The sequence below is a fragment of the Mustela putorius genome, unplaced genomic scaffold (assembly GCF_011764305.1).
Source record: "Mustela putorius furo isolate JIRA1106 unplaced genomic scaffold, ASM1176430v1.1 tig00003853_pilon_pilon_pilon, whole genome shotgun sequence".
In the NCBI taxonomy this organism is placed as follows: Eukaryota; Metazoa; Chordata; class Mammalia; order Carnivora; family Mustelidae; genus Mustela; species Mustela putorius.
In genome coordinates this window covers 10,841,452-10,856,085 of record NW_025422005.1, presented here as the reverse complement: position 1 = coordinate 10,856,085, position 14,634 = coordinate 10,841,452, and the positions used below count along the sequence as shown (strand labels likewise).

At 46.8% G+C, this 14,634-nt stretch overlaps 1 protein-coding gene across 3 annotated transcripts in view; it reads right to left on the bottom strand.

The window, feature by feature from the left end:
- Positions 1–6: 6 nt before the first annotated feature.
- Positions 7–14,634, bottom strand: part of DNAJC16 (DnaJ heat shock protein family (Hsp40) member C16) — a 33,893-nt gene continuing 19,265 nt past the window's right edge. For all 3 annotated transcript variants that reach the window (XM_004741416.3, XM_004741415.3, XM_045063796.1), the window contains 8 exons: positions 9,159–9,289; positions 7,606–7,789; positions 6,558–6,740; positions 6,335–6,411; positions 4,882–4,962; positions 4,678–4,776; positions 3,936–4,106; positions 7–3,464 (listed from right to left, as the gene is read on the bottom strand). In XM_004741416.3, the coding sequence (XP_004741473.1) occupies positions 3,065–3,464; positions 3,936–4,106; positions 4,678–4,776; positions 4,882–4,962; positions 6,335–6,411; positions 6,558–6,740; positions 7,606–7,789; positions 9,159–9,289 (1,326 nt within the window). In that variant the 3' untranslated portion in view covers positions 7–3,064. The remainder of the gene's footprint in view (positions 3,465–3,935; positions 4,107–4,677; positions 4,777–4,881; positions 4,963–6,334; positions 6,412–6,557; positions 6,741–7,605; positions 7,790–9,158; positions 9,290–14,634) is intronic.

The following is a 14,634-nucleotide window of genomic DNA, read 5'->3' as shown; positions in this document are numbered from 1 at the left end:
AGCATCACACGTGAAAATAGTTTATTTCTGTTTTCCAGTCTGTAATATTCTCAAAACAAAAATAACATCAGCTTCAGTGCCTGTTCACAATACAAAACAAAAACAACATAAAGAAAAGACACCATTTGCCAAATAAGTTATTTGTTCCTAAGAGTATCAAAAGTGCAAAATATTCACCTTGTTTTCGGATCGGTCTCTAAAGTTCCATCCTCCTTGACAAACGGAACAGACAGATCCAGCAGCTGCCACACTGCATCTGTTTCCAAGGGGTAGGGGCAGGCATTTGGATGGGAGCGATATTGCATCTGCAAAGATACTCTGCATCAGCTTTTTAAAGAATTTTGCTTCGGAAAAACGTTTGACTGTTTTGCTTCTAATCTCTTTTTCCCAAACAGAGTAAATCACTTAAAAAAATTCATATTTCATTTCTTTTTAAATCAGGAAAGCGTTCATGTACGGACTGAGGAGGAAATCAACCTACTGATTTGAAAACTACGACCAAATTTTCACGGTCAGTAGGTGATGGCAAAGAGAGAGAGAGAAACCATGGTGCCCAGCAGAAGTCAGGGCAGTCCTGTTCACTGAAATGCTGCTGACTCCGAGCTGACAATCTCTTACACAAATTATACCACCTGCACCTGAATGATTAAAAAAAAATTGTTAAGTAGGTGTACATTCTACAAAGACTTGTTTTAGGTCAGTTTCACCCCCAGCTGCCAAACATGATACATAGGTTATATCAACCAGAAAAGCCGACTTCTAAAAATAAAACAATGTTGTCAGTCTCAAGATATTCAAAGACCAAGAAATGAACTTAAAACCAAAATTACGTCTGTGTGATTACACACGAGAGAAGGAGAAATGGTGGCATTGGCGGAGCGTGACAGCGGCTCATACATTTGACACAGAAGTGAACAAATTCATGGAAACGTTCGTGAGGAAAGGCCTGGGTGGTCAAGGGCAGAGTTCACTTTAAAGTAGAACCTTCCTAGCATCCTCTGGGGGGGACGTTATCTTCCAACCCCAAACAGACCTGTGAGATGATTTTTGGACTGAAAAATTCACCGGGAATGTTTTGAATCCTCTCTGTTCTCACTTTCCTTCCTTCATACAAATGGAGGGTGCAGCTTTCTGTCTAAAGGTGCTTTTTATTTTAATGAGAAACATTTTTAAAAGGAACAAATCTGGGGAGGTTTTGGTTTTCAGAAATTAAGGTCACGGATTCCTCCCATTGGTACCAGAAATTAAAAACCCACCACTGAACCAGAACACAACTCACACCAGCCACTTGGCCATAAAAGACCCAGAAAATAAATTTTGAGGCTGGTGCATCAAGGAACCAAATGAATCCCTTAATCACGCCTGCCTGGGCCAGGTGCCAGGAGACACAGCGACCAGAGTAAGCATCTGATTTTAAGAGGATCATGTTGGGGGGCGGGGGGGAAGAAGCCTGGCAGTGATTTTTTTTTTTTCTTTTTTTTAAATAAAGCTATAGACTCCATGGAAACGACAGGAATTCCTGGGCTTCAGTAATTTATTACTTGCTACTGTAGCTCAGTGTTCGAATTATTCAGGATCCAAATGGCTTAGTTTAAATTAGCACTGATGATTAAAGAAATACTAACTGAGTCAAAGTCCCATCACTGATTCTGATACTTCGCTTTACAAAAGGGCAATTTGCTTTGACATCTGAACTGGTCGCTCTCTAAGGCTGTTCAAACTCCACTGGCGGTTTTGGCACCCTACCCGCCCCTCCCCAAATGCAAACTCTCTAACTGGCGGGTGTGGTCCACTGCACACTGGGGCTCTGGAAGCCGGGGTGCTGGCAGGAGGGCGCACCCTGTTACTGGTGAAGCAGTTGTGAGTTAAGGGTGAAAGCAACTGAGAAACCACAATATAGGCCAGAAGCTCAAAGGAAGCCTTTTGCCAAAAAGGATTCTAGAACAAGTCTTTGCTCACTTGTCACAAAAGAGGGCTCAAAGTTACAGGACTTTTGGGGGTAACAGTGTTCAAAATACATTGTTGAGAAATCTTTAAGTTCCTTGATACAAAGACATGTCTGGTATTTTACTAAAGAGACACCCCGGAGGGAAGAGGTTTCTGGAGCCTGACGCCTGTCAGGCGGGCATAAGGTAGGTGTCTTGAGTTTAACATCTACTGGCTTATAGCAGCTTATCTCTACGTCCAGAGAACGAGACTAAAAATTATGGCTCCTAAGATTCATACCCTAAAACTGACAGAGGCAGAAAGGCTTGTGAGACAGACACGGAAATGGCTCAAAGTCATTACAGTACTTCTTGCCGTGCGGATCCCTCCCTGGCTAGGCTGAGCGCCGGGGAGGCGGCCGATGGGGACACCCCAAGGGGTCACTTCTGTCACTGCTCAGCCCTCCCTTCTCCTGTCTCGGGAAGAAAACCAAACTCACATGCAGGACCCCCAATTGCCCCTAGCCTTGTAAAACCATGGCTGACAAGCTGCTGCAGGGGGATACCCCCCAAATACACTTTTAGCCACTGACTACCGGAAAAAGGACCAAATGTGAGATTGCTTGGAATCAGGCCTCTTTCAGGATGCAGGGCCTAGAAGCTGCTGTGTGGGCTGTCGGTCCCACCGATACCAGCATGCGCCAGGGCGGAAGCACAGCGGGGGTGGGGGAGTAGGGGACCCGACCAGCGCTGCAGGCTCGAGGGGTTCCATCAGGCCCTGCTGCTGCCTGGAGCCCTGTGCTTCTCCCCCAGCACAGAGACAGGACAGGGGAGGGCGGTGTGAGCATAGGACAGGGATGACAAAGGAAGGGGAGATGAGCAGTCTACTTTAAATAGTGCGGCATTCAAATGAAGGGGAAAAAAACCCAAAGCAAAATATTTTGATCTAGGGGATTTAACTTGAGGTGTTTTTCACTCCTAGGTTAGAACAGGACAAAGGAAAGATTCTTCTAGCCATTGTTCCGGAAGAATAATCTAGAATCTATTCTCTGTCCGTGGTGGTAGGTGGAGTCCTGAAAAGACCTGTTCCCAAGGGCCTATTAAAAAGCCCGAAGAGTTAAAGTCTCTCTTGAGCTCCCTCAGTCTAGCTCAGGCCATGATGGGATATAAAACCTCTGTAAGGAGCCTTCAAGCAGGCGCTCCATCCATAAGGACAACTTGCTCAATTTCCCTTTGATGGGCCTGGGTCCAAGGCCACAGGAAGATTTCCCTCGAGATTCGCCCAGGTGGAGGGAAGAGTCAAGGTCGCTGCAGGACCCCATGGCCTCCTCCTCTTCCACTGCTTTCTGGGGCTTGAAGAGGCAGAAGTACTTCTTGTGGCCGTTCAGAGCCAGCACGTAACCCGTGTAGTCGCGCTCCATGAAATGCTTGTCGTACTGGTTGGGGATCGGGGCTGCGTCCTGTGCAAACTCGAGCAAGTACTCCAGCCACTCTCTGTGTTTATCCAGACTCAGGAAGGAGAAGTGCAGGCAGCTGCTCCTGGTGGAAGGACACAGCACATTGAGTGCACAGCCCGGCACCCTGAACCGCGGGGAACACGAAGATCTTTTCAGATCTCGAATACTAGGAGGGACGCTGTGTGTCGGACGGAGCCCCAATTCGGGAAGAATGGAGGACTCCTGTGGGACGTGAGGGGGTCTGCGACGGCTGTCAGAGTCCGCTCCGGGCCCCGTGCTGGGTGCCACCGCAGGACTCTCAGTACCTGGCTTCAGGAAAACACACGAGAGCTAGAGGACAGAGTTCCCTGAAATGCTCAGGGAAGAAGGCAACCTCCTTTGTTCGGAAGCATCAGGACAGAAGTCGAGGGGAGAAGACCCCTCGCGATGGCTTAGGTTTCTGGGCTCGAAAGGTCACGGCTGACATCTCATCGCATGCACGAAGCCCCTCATGGTCAAAGAGGAAAGGGCGACCGTGTGTGTCCTCGGTCCCCTCCTTCCCACAAGCGCTTACCCAGTGAACGTGTAGACCTCCAAAGCGAATTTCTGCAGGAGGCTGGTCTTGGTGGAATTGGACAGGATGAGGACCACGTTCATGTGGCCTGGCCTCAGGCGGACCAGGTTACTGGTGTAGGTTACATCCGTGAGCTCAGTTACCTCCACGAAGCCTTTTTTAGGAATCTTGCTGTGGAGAAATAGCAAGGAATTAAGACGGTCTCAGGATAGGGGAATGCCATTACTTTGAAAAGAAACAAGAGGAAGAAAATGCTACGTTCCCACCAGACTAGGGATGTCATTTAATGTTCTGGAGCCTGACACATCGGCAGGATGGGGACGGTCCCCGCTTGGTGGTGCTGGGCCTACAGAGGGCCGTTCAGATGCTGCGGTGCGGCTGGCGGAGAAGTGGCTTTAGGACAGGGCGAAGGGGAGCTGCATGGTTACGGTGACACAGGCTTCCCTGCTTCTGGGTCATCTAGCAACTCGGACCTGCTTTGCTTCCTGTCCCCATTATCATGTTTGAGACTGAGGGCCTGGAGGCATGGAGTAGCATCAAAGTAGGTCCTGTGTCTAAAGGCCTCGGGGGTTTCAGTAAACACTACCCAGCAGCTGATTCTTCCCGAAATTCCCATCTCACACACGAGTGGGGGGACCCAGAGAGCCGACAGACACTAGGTACTCGAACACCGCGCTCTCGGACTGCGGCCTGTGGCTCTCCTGCCTGGCAGGGGTGGGTTTGGTGTCCTGTTCAGAGAAACCTGCTGTTTTCTTTGGTGAAGCTTGGCTCGGTCTTCCTGGCCTTCTCGTGGGCCTCCTCTTTGTCTGGAGGGTTGGATTCTCGCTCATCGTTTGAGTCACTAAAGTAAGAAACAAGGAGTTTTAGGAAAGAAACAGTACACACAACCCCGAGGTTTGGGGCTCACCCTTGAGAAATCGGGCTGGGAAGCCACGGAGCCATTTACCTGAAAGCCTGAACGATGACGGTGCCGAAGAGGATGAAGAGGGCAGAGAAGACCAGGGACAGGAGAGGCATCATTTCCCGCCTGAAATGGAGTTAACAAACTCTGCTCTGCCCATGAATGATACTGGGTTTCTTTTCCGTGGCTCAGGAAAAAAAAAACCCAAACCAAAAGGCTTTCATATCAATAAACACGTTATGGTTTCGTACAAGTAAGGTTTTTTTTGGGGGGGGAGGGTGAGCATGGGGGTGGGGAAAACGAGATTTTCCCTCACCGTTTTAGTTCAGATTGCTTATTCTAAGAGTCTGATTATCTTGTCTCAATAGAATAAGGTGTGTGCTTGGTAAGTTCCGCAGAAGGAAGTGACAGGATTTATGCTGTGAACGTGGAAGAACATTCTGATATCGAGGGTGGTGACTAAAAAGTCTGTGGAAATGTTTCCCTTACTTTGATTATTATTTTTTTTTTCCCCCGGCTGGAATAATTCAGCCGTGGCCCAGAGGGGTGGAGGAAGAAGAAAATGTTGACCTTTCACGACGTTCCCTAGGACGTGCTCTAAAATTTTATGCACCCACAAACACTCCTCAAAGGCCTGCCATTTTTCACGAGCTGTGCCAGGTGCCAGGAATCACAAACATGAATGAGGTGCGGTTCTGCCCTTCAGGGGCTCACGGTATTATTGGGGGTGGGAGAGCCCTTCCTTCTCTGGTTAACTCACTGACTGGCTTGTACATCTCTACACAGGCCTCCATGTGTGTTGGGCCCTGGGCTGGGCACCAGGGGTGCACCGATGTAGAGGACAGGCCCAGTGGTTAAGGGGCAATCAGCAAACACACACAAAAAATAAGAGGGGGCAATCAGCAAATACGTATCCCTCTGCTTGCTGCTCTCTGTCAAATGAATAAATGAAATCTTTATTTATCTTTTTTTTTTTTTAAGATTTTATTTATTTAACAGACAGAGATCACAAGTAAGCAGAGGGAGACAGAGAGAGGGGGGAAGCAGGCTCCCTGCTGAGCAGAGAGCCCGATGTGGGGCTTGATGCCAGGACTCTGGGATCATGACCTGAGCCAAAGGCAGAGGCTTTAGCCCACTGAGCCACCCAGGAGCCCCAAAATCTTTATTTATCTTTAAAAAGACTTTATTTTAGTTTGACAGAGAGAGAGAACATTATCAAGGGGAGTGGGAGCCAGATATGGGACTCAATCCCAGGACTCTGGGATCATGATGAGAGCCGAAGGCAGAGGCTTAATAACTGAGCCCCCCAGGTGCCCCGATAAATAAAATCTTAAAAAAAAAAAAAAAGATAAAGGGAACAGTCGTTGAAAACATGTAAAGATTCTTCCACTTGCCTGTATTGAGTATACACTGGAATCAAAGAAAGACAGATTCAAGAGAAAAACAGTGGTTCTGCTATCGATGGAGAAAAAGAACTTTCATCTAGCAATACTCCTACCAGTTGTTGTGAAATATGCTGTCCCAGCAGTCTGAGATGTAGTCAGAAGCAAAGTAGACCCACCGGAGGAGAAAGATCTAAGGACAGAGAAAATGTGGGATGGTAAGGACTGAGCCCCCGAGCCTGGGGCAGAGAGGTCCTCACCCAACACAGCGTGCAGCCTGCCTCTGCTCTGGCTCTGGGAGCCCTGCCCGGTGCCCCCTCTCCTGGGCTACATGCTTACAGGCGCAAGTTCGTCCGTCAGGTCCGGGAGTACAGCTTCGGAGGACAGCAGAGCCGGGTCTCTGCGCAGCTGGTCGAGGTAGCCCAAGAGTGTGAACTTATCACTCTCACTCCCTGTCCAGGGAGCCTCCAGCGTTTTATACACCACCCTTCCTCCCGTGGTGCGTCTCTCCAAGATAGACACCTAGGGGAAAAGGCCGGAAACCATTACAAGTCTTCAAGGCTTTTTTTTTTCTCAAGGAGGACGGTAAAAAGGATCCAGTGAAGGCAGCGATAAGCTTGAACAGGAATATGGATGGGTATAAAGTACGTGCACAAGATTTAAGTTCTTTCTGACAAAGGACACCATGTTTATGGTGACTTTCCAAAGTTTCTGCTGAAAGTTAAAGCTCTTTCTTATGAGTAGACTTTTTCCTGTAACTTCTGACTTAAAAGTGTAATAAGGAACTTTGAGTTTTTTAGAACGATTTTCCATTATTACCAAAACGATGACAAAGACAGGGAAGAATTTACTGCTTCTGTAGAGTGATGACAAAGGAGGGGAAGGGAAGAGAGATCAATTAAAATGAAGTGAGAGAGGCAGAAGGAGGGAGATTTTACTGCCTAAGGAAGCCTAAGGAAGATTTTACAAACTAGGTATTCTATTTTTTTTTCCCAAGTAGTGGACGTGGACCCCAACACAGGGCTTGAACTCAAGACCCCGAGATCAAGAGTTGGACACTTAACCAACTGAGATTCCCAGGTGTCCCTTACAAACTAGGTATTCTAAGACTACACCTGTCATGGGGAAAAAAAAATTATTGAAAAGAACTGATTGCTCTTGAACCTTTACTCATAAGAAAGACGTTTTCTGGGAAGATCTAATGCTGAAAATCTAGGAGGTGAAATCACTAGGGTAAAAGATTGTTTCAAGAGTAGGCTTTCAAAACAGGTTCAGAGGTTTCTGGATTTCTTGCAATCTGTATTCAAAACTGTCAAAGAAGGGAGAAAGAGGTCAGGTGCCACAAGTGTGTCAAGAGCTCAGACTACGAAGAGAATCCATGACTCACCGCTGATTTTCCTTGAAACATATCACTGTCTGGTAGTAAGGTGTTGGCAAACTCCTGCTGCCGATTGCTGTAGACGTGCACGAATCTCACTGTGTCTTGTGTGTTTGCCAAGGCAAAGGACAGGAAAGCCTCAAAGGGTTTACTCAGCTTGGTAGCCTCGGGGGTCAGTAAAACCACACAGTACCTGCACAACGACAGAAGAGAAGACTTTATAATCCATCTCCAAGGCTGAGGCTAGAACAAGAGAAGAAGAAGAGGCTCGCTCGTTTTACAGAAGCGAATACATTTTACTAATGGACGCTGTACGTCAGAAGTCTCTAATGAGAGACAATTTCCAAGTCATCAGTGACCTGCTTCTCTTCTAGACTGGTGACAGCTTCCCCAAACCAAACGTTATCACACTTGGGAATTTGTTTTGTGGCAAAGGCCTCTGAATCCTTTCAGAAGCTGGCCGTTCAAGTGTCTCCACAACAGGCAGAGCTGGTCAGATCTGTCTTGGGCCATTAGCCGGATTGCACAGGAACACGTCACCTCTCAGAGGTGAGCAAAGACCCGAACGGGCTGAGCCATATGGTGAAAAAGGGGTCAGGGCATTCCAGGCAGAGAGAACCTCAAGTGCAAAGACCCCTGGATGGGGAGAGACTGGACCCAGCACACAGTTCCAGGAAGACCACTGGCTGCTGTGTGGAGAACCGCCTGGACGGCACAAGAGGGGAAGAGAACGGAAGGGAAGCAGAGCCTGGCTTGGAGGCTAGCATGGGGGTCTCCAGAGGTGGCGGTGGTAAAAAAGGTGAGAAGTGAACGGATCTGGGATCGTTTCTGAAAGCCGCGTACACAATCTTTGAGTCCATGAAATTCTTCTTTCTATCGAATTCAAGTCTTTCTTCTCCCTTAGTCTTATAAAGGAATCAGAAATATCTGGAAACATAGGTAAGTTCTCCCATTTTAAACAATATTGGCGTTGTATTTTCAAACATGATGACTAGAATGTTTTCCTTCCTTCCATACCTAGACACGTTGCATGATGAAAAAGTCCTACATTTAAAGCCACTAACTGATTAATCTGAAAGGGGTCTAATAAATATTTCCTTTGTGTTTCTAGACTTTTTAGATACTCTGTATGAATAAGTATGCCTCAGCCTTCCCATTCCCAGCTAATTCTCTCAACATTTCCTCAGTGTCCTTCACTTTCCGAAAGTTAGTGTTTTCCCAGCCCCCTACCCAAGGCCTCCCAAGGCGCACTCTGCATGGAACCTTCTATTGGAAACAGCGACATGTTCATATCCAGACTTCTTCAGAGGGACCCAGGCTCTCCCTGACAGCTGGCTAAAGTCTACTCACCCTTCTGGCCTTAGCTAAAGGGTTATGAATGAGGGAGATCTTCTCTGACGCCCCCTGGGGCCTGGCTGGCACCCTGGATACTTGTATACCCCACTACTAACATAAAGAGTTAAGTTCTGACATCACAGGCAGAGGTTTAACTGCCCGGTAGAGAAGTGTGACATGTCCCCTCTCCTGCGGCGACAAGCAGAGGCAGAGCCTGGCATCCTTACTTCCTCTGTCGGTGAGACCGCTTCACGGGGCAGAGCTCATGGAAGAACTTCTGGCTGGTGAGCCTGGCTGCCAGCAGATACTTGTTTTGGGTGATGAAGTCGTCGATGACCTGTTTCTTCATACCTCGGGCCTGCAGAAAAACCAAGAAACAGTTGATTTTTATACCCCTTTCGCACTGCAAATGGGCTTTACTCAAAGCTTAAAAAAAATGTGGCTGACCCATGATACTTTAACAGCGGTGTATGGTGACAGATGGTAGCCACACTCGTGGTGAGCACAGCATACAGAGAAGCTGAATCACTTTCTTGTATACGTGAAACTAATGTCACACTGTATGTAAACTATACTCAAGGAAAAAAATTATTAAAAAAAGAAAAAGACCTGGAAAAAGAACTGACCCGGGCTAAATTATACATCAAACAAGACAGAGCTGTGTGAGTAAATAAACACTGGTGATCTATTTCAACAGTTCAGGGCTGGAAACAACGACAGAGCTATTTCAGGTCAAGGGAAAATCAAGTGCCCTTTCCAATGAAGTATTTTTGTATATGGTTATATGCTGGCAGATTTAAAGAGCCCCCCCCCCCCTTTTGTTTAATTTGACAGAGAACACAAGTAGGCAGAGAGGCAGGCAGAGAGAGAGAGAAGGAAGCAGGCTCCCTGCTGAGCAGAGAGCCCAATGCGGGGCTCGATCCCAGGACCCTGAGATCATGACCTGAGCTGAAGGCAGAGGCTTTAACCCACTGAGCCACCCAGTCGCCCCTTTTAAAAAGATTTTTAAATAGGCTCCACACTCAATGTTTGGACTCATAGCCCTAAGACTCAGAGTCACACACTCTACCAACTCAGCCAGCCACGTGCCCCTAACAGGTCATTCTGAATTCCAGGCAAACTGATTTTGCTTTAAGATGGAGAACAAACTGAACAATTAAAAATAAACTCCAAAGTGACAAAGTATAAAAGGCAGACTATAAAACTATATCATGGTCACTTTGTTATCACTAATTTTTGTGCATTTTGGAGGACTGAAATGATACATCCAGCAGGTTGTCTGACCACAACCTAGAAATCCATATAAAATGTCAACAAGAATATCTATCTCTACATGTTAAGGAACGTACTCAAATCACCTTCTTATCTAAGAAGAGCCTACCAGATATTAGGAAAATACTCTGAATTTTTTAAATAAGTATTTATTTATTTGAGAGAGAGAGGGAGAGAAACAGAATGAGTGGGAGGGGCAGAAAGAGAGAGAGAGAGACTCTCAAGCAGATTCCCCACTGAGCGTGGAGCCTGATGCAGGCCTCAATCTCATGACCCTGAGATCATGAGCTGAGCCAAAATCAAGAGTCGGACACTTAACCAACTGTGCCACCCAGATGCCCCGTGAATCTGAATGACTCAGGAAAGTACTGTTTATAAACCCTGGGGTGCAGATAAAGCCATACTTAGAGGGTAATGTTACAACGAATAAAACAGAAAAGAAATTAATGACCTAGATGCCCAATTAAGAAGTTAAAAAAAAAAAAAAAAAAAAGGAACAGCAAAAAATATGAAAGGGAAAAGAAGGACATAATAAAGATAAAAACAGAGATCCACGGGGTGCCTGGATGGCTCAGTGGGTTAAAGCCTCTGCCTTCAGCTCGGGTCATGATCCTGGGGTCCTGGAACTGAGACCCGCATTAGGCTCTCTGCTCAGCAGGGAGCCTGCTTCCTCCTCTCCCTCTGCCTGCCTCTCTGCCTACTTGGGATCTGTCAAATAAATAAATAAAATCTTAAAAAAAAAATAGAGATCCACAAAGCAAAACAAACATAGAAAAAGGAAAAGAAGTAAAGAATTAACAAAGCCAAAGCTGGTTCTTTGGAAGAGCTAATAAAATGGACAAACCTCTGGTAAAACCCATCACGCAAATGAGGAAGCACAAAAAACCACTACTAAGGGTGACAAGGAGGAATCACCAGCTATGTTGTAAAAGTTAAAAGAAAAAGTCACTTAAATTCAAAAATTTAGAGGAGACAGAAAATTTTCTAGAAAAATACAGCAGTATCTGAAAAAATAGAAAGCTTAAACAGTTGCGTAACCGTTAAAGAAGGTGAACCGGCGGCAGTCAGAGATCCTTCCTTAAACACCAACTCAAGGCCCAGATGGTGTCACAGATGGCTTTGATGAAACTTTCAAGAGGACAATCCAATCTTACATAAAGTCTTCCTGAGAATAGAAAAAGGGACAACGCTCCCACCTCACTTCAGGAAGCAAAGCCTCACACAGGCATCAGGAGAAAGAAAAGTCAGAAGTCAACCTCATTTCTGAACACAAAGGCAAAAATCCTCAACAAGATATTAGCAAACTGAACCCAGCAATACGTTGAAAGCATAATACAAATCGTGATCTTGTTGGACTTATCTTGATGAACTCAGGTTTAACTTTAGAAAATGAATTAATGTATTTAGCACATTTTAGAAGAGGAAAGAATAAAGAAAGAAGAAAAATCAGGATAATCTCAATGGCTGGAAATGGAAATGAAAAAATGGAAATGGGGGCGCCTGGATGGCTCAGTGGGTTAAGCCGCTGCCTTCGGCTCAGGTCGTGATCTCAGGGTCCTGGGATCGAGTCCCGCGTCGCGCTCTCTGCTCAGCAGGGAGCCTGTTTCCCTCTCTCTCTCTGCCTGCCTGTCCATCTACTTGTGATTTCTCTCTGTCAAATAAATAAATAAAATCTTAAAAAAAAAAAAGAAAAAATGGAAATGGAAAAATCCATCTGATAAGCACTAATACCGTTCAGGTCAGCAGTAAATAGAAGGGAACTTCCGTGACCTGATGAGGGTGGCTACAGAAAGCCTTCTGCAAGCACCATACTGGGGACATGGAGATCAAGAACAGGGATGCCCTCATCACTACATTTCCCCTTTTTTTTTAAGATTCTATTTGTTGGTTGGTTGGTTGATTGGTTGGTTGATTTATTTATTCGGGTGAGGGGAGAGAACGTGCATGCTCGCACATGATGGGGAAGGGGAATAAAAGGAGAGGGAGAGAGAGACTCTCCAGCACACTCCCTGCCGAGCGTGGAGCCTGACACGGGGCTGGATCCCAGGACCCTGGGATCATGACCTGAGCCAAAATCAAGAGTCAGATGCTCAACCGACTGAGCTACCCAGGCCCTCCCTCCATCACTACATTTCTTTCCTCCTTTTCTTTCTCTCTCTCTCTCTTTCATTTTTTCTTTCTTTCAAGATTTTACTTATTTGAGAGAGAGAACGAGAGAGAGCACAGAGGGAGAGGCAGAGGGAGAGGCAGAGCGAGAAGCAGACTCCCCCTGAGCACAGAGACTGATGCGGGGCTGGATCCCAGGCACCGGGGATGATGACCTGAGCCGAAGGCAGGCACCTTTTTTTTTTTTTTTTTTAAGAGATTTTATTTATTTATTTGACATACAGAGATCACAAGCAGGCAGAGAGAGAGGAGAAAGCAGGCTTTCCGAGGAGCAGAGAGCCGGATGTGGGGCTCGATCCCAGGACCCTGGGATCATGACCTGAGCTGAAGGCAGAGGCTTTAACCCACTGAGCCACCCAGGCGCCCCCGAAGGCAGACGCTTAACTGACTGAGCCACCCAGGCGCCTTTCTATTCCATGTCACACCAGAGGTCACCAATAAAGTAAGAGAAAGAAAGAAATAAGGGCTGAATAAAAAAGAAATAAAACTGCCATTAATCTCATATGATATGACTGTATATTTAAAAGCAAGCCCAAAAGATGGTACAGATAAATTATTTCAATCAGGAAGAGAGTTTAGCAAGGTTGTTGGACACAAAGTCAGTGTTTAAAAATCAGTTGTCCTGGGGTTCCTGGGTAGCTCAGTTGGTTGAGCATCTGACAATTGGTTTCAGCCCAGGCCATGATCTCAGGGTTGTAGGTTCCAGCCTGTAGGACTCTGTGCTCAGCCACAAGTCTGCTGGTGATTTCCTCCCTCTCCCCCTGCCCCTCCCCCCACTCATAAGCACACTCTAAAAATAAATCTTTAAAAAATCAATTGTATGGGGCGCCTGGGTGGCTCAGTGGTTAAGCCTCTGCTTTCAGCTCAGGTCACAGTCTCAGGGTCCTGGGATCAAGACCCGCATCGGGCTCTCTGCTCAGCAGGGAGCCTGCTTCCCTCTCTCTCTCTCTGCCTGCCTCTCTGTCTACTTGTGATCTTTGTCTGTCAAATAAAAAATAAAATAAAATAAATCCCTGTTACTGCCTCATCAAGGGCATTAAGCGGTAAGTTACAGGTTTTGTTTTTTTTTTTTAAGACTGATTTATTTATTTGACAGAGATCACAAGTAGGCAGGGGGTGGGGGAAGCAGGCTCCCTGCTGAGCAGAGAGCCCGGTGTAGGGCTCGATCTCAGGACTCTTGAGACCCTGACCTGAGCTGAAAGCAGAGGCTTAACCCACTGAGCCACCCAGGCATCCCTTTCTGTTTGTTTTTATGGTGAGTGCTTAGGAGTGAAAAACAGCTGCTTAATAGTGGTCTGGGTCCCATGCCTGGGTTTACGCACTGGGCTGTGACTTGGCTGGTGCACTGGGCTGCGCACAAGGCCGCACATGGGGCCGCGCTCTGGCAATTTCACCCACTATGGCTCTCGTACCATCAGCGTAAGTATCAACACAGAGCAAAAGGACAAATTACATCTTTATGTTATTATGAAGACTGTTCTGATCTCACAGACTTTTCACCCTCACCCCAGGGGCTGTGAACCTGTGCAAACTGCTGTCCTAGAGAAACCCAGATAGACTGAGATACACATGTTCATGGAAACATGGCTCCTAAAGCCCCCAAATGCCCATCGAGGGAAGAAAGAATCAAGAAATTAGCACGTGGCCATAAATCCTGCAGACCCAACACAACACATTCAGCAGCGCGCCACAAAACAAGTGGGACCGCCAGCGTCACCTACTATATGACCTGCCATGGGGCGGCGCCGATTTCAGACCCACAGGAGCAAACTGGAAAAGCATCCATTGTGCCAGTGATTTTTTTTTTAGAGAGCAAGAGAGCGAGCCTGTGTGTGTGCACAGGAGGACGGAGGCACAGAGGGCTACAGAGAATCTTCAACAGGCTCTACCCACAGCACCGAGATGGGTGCGGGGCTCGATCTCACAACCCTGAGATCATGACCTGAGGCGAAATCAAGAGTCAGATGCTTAACCGACTGAGCCCCCCAGGCACCCCGTGCCAGTAATTCTGTAAATGTATCTGAGTTACAACTTCCCCCAAGGGACCAATGAATCATTCTCAAGAGGAAAAGCTATTCCTGAAAAGCAATTTCGGAAGTCTTCATAGATAAATCCTGAATTGAGAAGTTCTTTTCCTTTCTTCATTGCCGGCATGTTTTCTTCCTGACTCTCTCAGCTCCTCGGCGGCCACGGGGCAGGGCAACGCCTTTTTAACTGCCTGAGGTTGCCCAGAAATCTGTTCTTGGCCCCCTCCTCCTCTTACTG